Here is a 6000-nt window from a genome sequence, read left to right on the forward strand (position 1 = left end):
CTCATAACCAAGGAAACTGATAAGGATCAATTACAGTAATGTGTAATTAACTTTGTGCTTGCATGCAGATAAATCCTTGCGGTGGCTGGATGGTTCAATCATTTCTTACGCCAACTGGATGAATACAAATCTCTCAAATTCAATTCAAGAGACGTGTGCTGTTATATCATCAAGAAACGGGTTGTGGATTCTAACTAACTGTTCGCAGAGGCATAGCAGACTTGTGTGTAAAGCTCCAATACGTAAGTTTATGATGTGATTCTACAACTTTTTAAAACATCTATGCCTGTTGCATTGAACTGAATCATGCTGACCATGAACTTTAGTGGTTGCTAAAAGAGACTGATGGGAAAGTATATACATGTATGCAGCATGGTGAGATATTGGTGGAAAATACCAGCTGACTATTGACCCAACTTACTGCTGATTTGATTAATCCTCTATCATAGATTTGTGGACTTGTTGGATGGAAATTTAATTTATATGCTGGAAATTTAGACTCGCAATATAGCAAGGATGTGCACAAATTGTAGTTTTCTTGAGAAAGACACAAATAGCTGGAGTCACTCAGCGGGTCAGGCAACATCTCTGGAAAACATGGATAAGTGAGGTTTTAGGTCAGGACCCTTCTCCAGAGATGCTGCCTGACCTGTGCTTATTCCACTTTTTTTTTCACTCCCTATGTACTTGGGGCAATTTACTGAGGGCCAATTCACCAACAAACCCGCACGCACGTCTTTGGGATGTAGGAGGGAGCCGGGGGAAACCCACGAGGTCACAGGGAAGACGTGCAAACTCCACACAGGTTGAGGCGCTGTGAGGCAGCAGTACTACTAGTTGTGCCACTGCGTGTAAATAAATAGATTATGGAATTCATACATTTTTTGTCAGAATTGTACTTGTAAAAATATTATTGCTCATTGTTCATTAATGTTTGTTCAACTTTTTAATGTGGCATTTTATTAACATTTTTATATTTTGCTGCCTTGCAGAATCCAACCACAGAGTTGCAGCGTTGGTGATAACAGTGATTTTTATCCTGGTACTAATCTGCGGAATTGTGTGGTTTTTATATAAGAAGAATAAGTGGCGATGGGCTAATCCTTTTGGGACTGTACACTATGAACGTAGTTACAATAACCCCTCCGACACTGACAGTACAGTTATGATAACAGAACTTAAGGAATTCCATGATTGAAATGTCTTGCGGTTGTGTCATCAGACTGTTGAGAAATTTCAAAATATGGGCCAGATCTTGATGCCTTACATCCCCACTCCCCACCTGCTCTAACACTCATGCTAAGCTGGTTTAGTTGCAGAGGGGTGTTGTAATGGCTTGAAACAGCTTGGATTCCAGCCACGTGGCAGCTTCTCTAGTGACTGAAGAAAGCCTTTCTTTAAAACACCCCTTTCGCCCTCTGACAGCTGATCGAAGCCCCACCCCCGGCTTTGTCAGTGGCAGAAAACGTATCATTCAAAAAAGTTTATATTTTTGAATATCTCAAAAATCCAGAAACACTTTGACTATTAAAATGAAGTAAAAGGACACTGTGCTCTGGTAACTCAGCAGGCCAGCCTCGTCTCTGGCGAACATGGATAGGTGACGTTTCAGGTCGAGACCCTCTTCTGATTAGCCTAAAGAAGGGTCCCAACCCAATACGTCACCGATCCATGTAGTCCAGAGATGCTGTCTGGCCTGCTGAGTTACTCCAGCGCTTTGTGCCCTTTTGTGTAGACCAGCATCTGCAGTTCCTTGTTTCTACACTGAAATAAACTATTTAATTTGACTAATAACAATAATTGAAGAATTTTTTTAAATAAACTTAACTATAAATACTTATGTAATTAAACAACATTAAATTGAAGAAAAATGATTTTGAAAGTAATTTATCTTTCTGCTTGCTTCCGAATCCAAATCTCCATAATCCCCGTTGAAATCAGATTCTGCGGCAGGTCTAACCAGGTAAAGAATCTGTTGGGGAAAGTTTGATGGAGCTTACCAGATTTGCGATTGAAAATCATTAAAAATAACCCCAAAGTTGAGTTGATACAGTTTCCACGCTGCATGTTCTGTTCAAAATTGCCACAAAATCTGGCCCATTGACGTTGTCCTTTATTGTTGATTGCTGAATAATCTTGCTGATGTGTAAATATTTCCTGATTTGCACTAGTTATATTTTCTGACACATGCTGCTACGCGTTACTACTGTAGTAGTTTGCAGAAATTGTGTTTTGTTAAGTATTTGCTTTGAAAAGTTATTTTTATACTGTATTATGTAAACACTCCAGTGTTTCACAGAATCATAATATATGCAGATGGGCCATTCTTAGTCACGTGTGTGACCAAAAATGTGAAAAATTGTGGAATACATCTCTAATTCTGAAAGCATTGCAGGTATATTGTTTTGTATTGTATATATGACTTCTATATGTCGGTTTATCAAGTTACATTTTTATATGTTATGCTGACAATGTTTGTTTAGGGTCAGAGGTCAAATATGACTAGTCACGTGTAACCTCACCATGGTCACACACGTGACCCGTCATATTTGACCTCTGACCCTAAACAAACATTGTCACCATAACATATAAAAATTTCACTTGATAAACCGACATATAAGTCATATATACAGTACAAAACAATATACCTGTAATGCTTTCAGAATTAGAATAGATGTATTCCACAATTTGTCGCATTTTTGGTCACACACGTGACTGGCCCAGATGCAGAACGGAATTCCAAAAAAAACCTTGGTGTAATTTTTTTTGCCAATCTTGTGTTACAATGTAATACAGTTGCTTTTATAGCTGGTGTTTATCGATTTCTTTGTACATCTTTAAGCCATTAATAATGAGAAATTTAACTTGTGTGTTTTTTTAAAAAAAAGATGTGTTAAAAGTCCATAACACAGTTCTGGGTTTTAGATAATGTGCATAAAATGGGGAAAGTTGCTTTTGTCAAAGAAATCATCCTAATTCCTTTGTCAGTGCCTTGTGACATCCTCCTCGAAGCTAAACCTCAAATTGAGGATTGTTGCTGTGAAATAATCATCTATTCCAAATAATAATACATTAATAGACCATTATAATGCTCACATTATATTCTGATTTTCTTTTCAAGGGTATCTGGGTTTATTACTATAAAATACTCCTTTTCAAATAGTATATACAATAAAGAAATTACTGTTTACAATGAGGCCACTTGTTCTGATTTGGAAAATTGCAGTCTTTAAACTATATGGATGTTCTAAACATCATTTTTTAGGTTCTGCTATGTTATTTATGCATATTTGTAGAGCTGCAACTATTAAAAACTTAGGAGTCGAGAATAATTACTGTCATTATTTTTAATTGGGGGATTTGACAGCAGCAGCTATAATTGAAGAACATTGGTCTACCTACAATTATACTACTGTCAATTTAGTGAATGCCATAAGGCTGGGTTTTTTTTGAATAAGTGTATATTTACAAAGCCTAAAGACCAAAAAGTCTCAGCTTTACTTGGCTATTTGTGAATAACATTAACTTGAATTTGTTTTAAATTGTGGCAAATAAATTCTGTAATTATTCTGTGGAAATTAACCTTATAAAATAGTATTTGTATGAGCATATTAATATTACTTTGAAATTTCATGTATTTTTGTAATATAAAATTAATTTTGTTGCAAAAGCTCAAATTCTCAATATATAGGATTTCCAAGAGTGAAAGGAATGTTTGATTCACTTCACCTGTTCATTCATCTTCCACAAATTAACGTGTAAATTGATAAAAAATATTAAAGTATTATCTCGTGTGTAAAACAAAATGGAGTCTGCTTTTTAAATTGAATTATGATGGTTTTGTGCAATTATTTCTACAAATTCTGCGAATATATTTGGATACTTTCAGAGCTATGTAGTTATTTCTTTGTTGTTTGCCCTTCTGCAAACTGTTGACATTGAGATTCTCCTGATAAAAGGCTAGATCGAGTGGACGGTCAGAATCTTTTCCCAGGTGGAAGTGGCAACACCAGAGGGCATAACTTTAAGGTAAGCGGGGCAAAGTTTAAAGGAGATTTCCAGAGCAGGTGTTTTGTTAAGGAGAGTGGTGAGTGCCTGAAACATGCTGCCAAGGGTGGTGGTGGAGGTGGATACGATAATGACATTTAGGAAGCTTTTGGATAGACCAATGGATATGCAGGGATATGGATCATGTGCAGGCAGAGGAGATTAGTTTATCTTGGCATCGGGTTCGGCACAGACATTCTGGGCTGAAGGGCCTGTCCCTGTACTATTCTATGTAAAGCAATGCCCTTGTGATATTTGAGAGAGATCCAGTTTGATATTATATGGCCTATTCCCAGTCAGATGTTGCTTCCTGATTCCAAGATGAACTTCATGTTGTATATTTTGTTGTGGTTCAGTCTATTTCCTATCCAGGCTGTGGTCCAGAAAGATGTGTGCTGTGGAGTTGATTTACTCTGTTTCTACTTTAAGATTTTGGCTTCCAGTTTGGCTTGGAAGGAAAGCCTTTGCTCTCTGGTTAGGTCTCTTGTGCAATATAATTTGGGGGCAAATGTAAGTCAGATCGTACAGAGAGTGGAACTATAGAAGTACGTTTGATGGACTCGGGAACAGCTACTTCCCCTCTGTTAGCAGATTTCTGAACGATTTCTCTGATAACTGAGAAATTTATGGTGGAAGTGAGAGTGGAGAGAGATTTAAAAGAGGCCTCGAGGGCAACCTTTTCACTCATAAGGTAGTTCGTATCTGGAACGAGCTGCCAGAGGAAGCTATGGAGGCGGATACAATTATTACATTTTTTAAAAGGCATTTGGACATATATGGATAGGAAAGATTTAGAGGCCCATGGGTCAAACACAGCAAATGGTACTAGTGCATTATGCCAATGGACAGGATGGGCCGAAGAGCCTGCCTCCATGGTGTACAGCTCTTTGACTAATTGTTGGGGTTAGCAACGCGGTGGGAAAGCAAGTTTTTGTAAAAAATAGATTGTAAAAACATAATTCTTCTCCAAAGCAGACATTTTTTGTGTCAAAATATTGCTTGTCTATTTCTTTGGTAATTGATTTGTTTTGATTTTACTAGAAGCTGTGAAATAAACCGGACAGTAAAATAATCAACATGGGTGAAATAATTATGTCAGTGCAGTTTCTCGGGTGTTCCCACTGCTATGATTTGTTTAAAAAAAACCACAATGCTGGAGTAAATCTGCAGGAATGAATGGATGGGTGATGTTTCAGGTGGGTACAATCTTGCAGCAAGCTTTAGATGTAGACCCAAGGAACTGCAGATGCTGGTTAACCAAAAAAGACACAAATGCTGGAGTAACTCAGCAGGTCAGGCAGCATTTCTGGAGAATATGGATCAGTGACATTTTGGGTTGGGACCCTTCTTCAGACTTTGAAATATTACCAATCTTCAAATGGCTTATTAATGATCACATTGTCACAGGACCAGCATTCAGCTTCAACCAGAATTTCTCCATCTTGTGTCAGCTCATGTTTGCCGACAGCATAATATTAGGTGTGGGCTGGATAGGTGTTTTTTTTAAAGTCTTGAGAAGGGTCCAGACCAGAAATGTCACTGATCCATGTTCTCCAGAGATGCTGCCTGATCTGCTGTTACTCCAGCACTTTGTCTTTTTGTGTAAACCAGCATCTGCAGTTCCTTGTTTCTACATGTATTTGCTAAACCACTCAGTTTCAATATTATAAAGATATTAGGTGTGAGGGTAGTGTCTGATTCACCTGTTTCCCATTGCACGCCTTGGACTTTGTGTATGAAACTGGTGTGCTACAATGCTGAGGATTATATTCTACTCTCTATATCTTCCCCTTTGCTCTATCTATTGTACCTGAGTTTGACTTGATTGTGTTTCTGCTTAGTATTATCTGATCTGATTGGATAGTATGCAAAATGAAGCTGTTCGCTGTACCTCTGTACATGTGACAATAATAAACTTGTATGAAATGCGGACAATTGTGCCATTTTCATTAT

At 37.7% G+C, this 6000-nt stretch overlaps 1 protein-coding gene across 2 annotated transcripts in view; it reads left to right on the forward strand.

Annotated features, from left to right (window-relative positions):
* The window catches only part of ly75 (lymphocyte antigen 75), an 89463-nt gene extending 86976 nt beyond the window's left edge, over positions 1 to 2487 (forward strand). For both annotated transcript variants that reach the window (XM_078403836.1, XM_078403837.1), the window contains exons 34-35: positions 69 to 242; positions 993 to 2487. In XM_078403836.1, coding sequence (XP_078259962.1) covers positions 69 to 242; positions 993 to 1198 — 380 coding nt within the window. In that variant the 3' untranslated portion in view covers positions 1199 to 2487. The remainder of the gene's footprint in view (positions 1 to 68; positions 243 to 992) is intronic.
* Positions 2488 to 6000: the final 3513 nt, after the last annotated feature.

Source organism: Rhinoraja longicauda, chromosome 8 (genome assembly GCF_053455715.1).
Source record: "Rhinoraja longicauda isolate Sanriku21f chromosome 8, sRhiLon1.1, whole genome shotgun sequence".
NCBI classification, from domain to species: domain Eukaryota; kingdom Metazoa; phylum Chordata; class Chondrichthyes; order Rajiformes; family Arhynchobatidae; genus Rhinoraja; species Rhinoraja longicauda.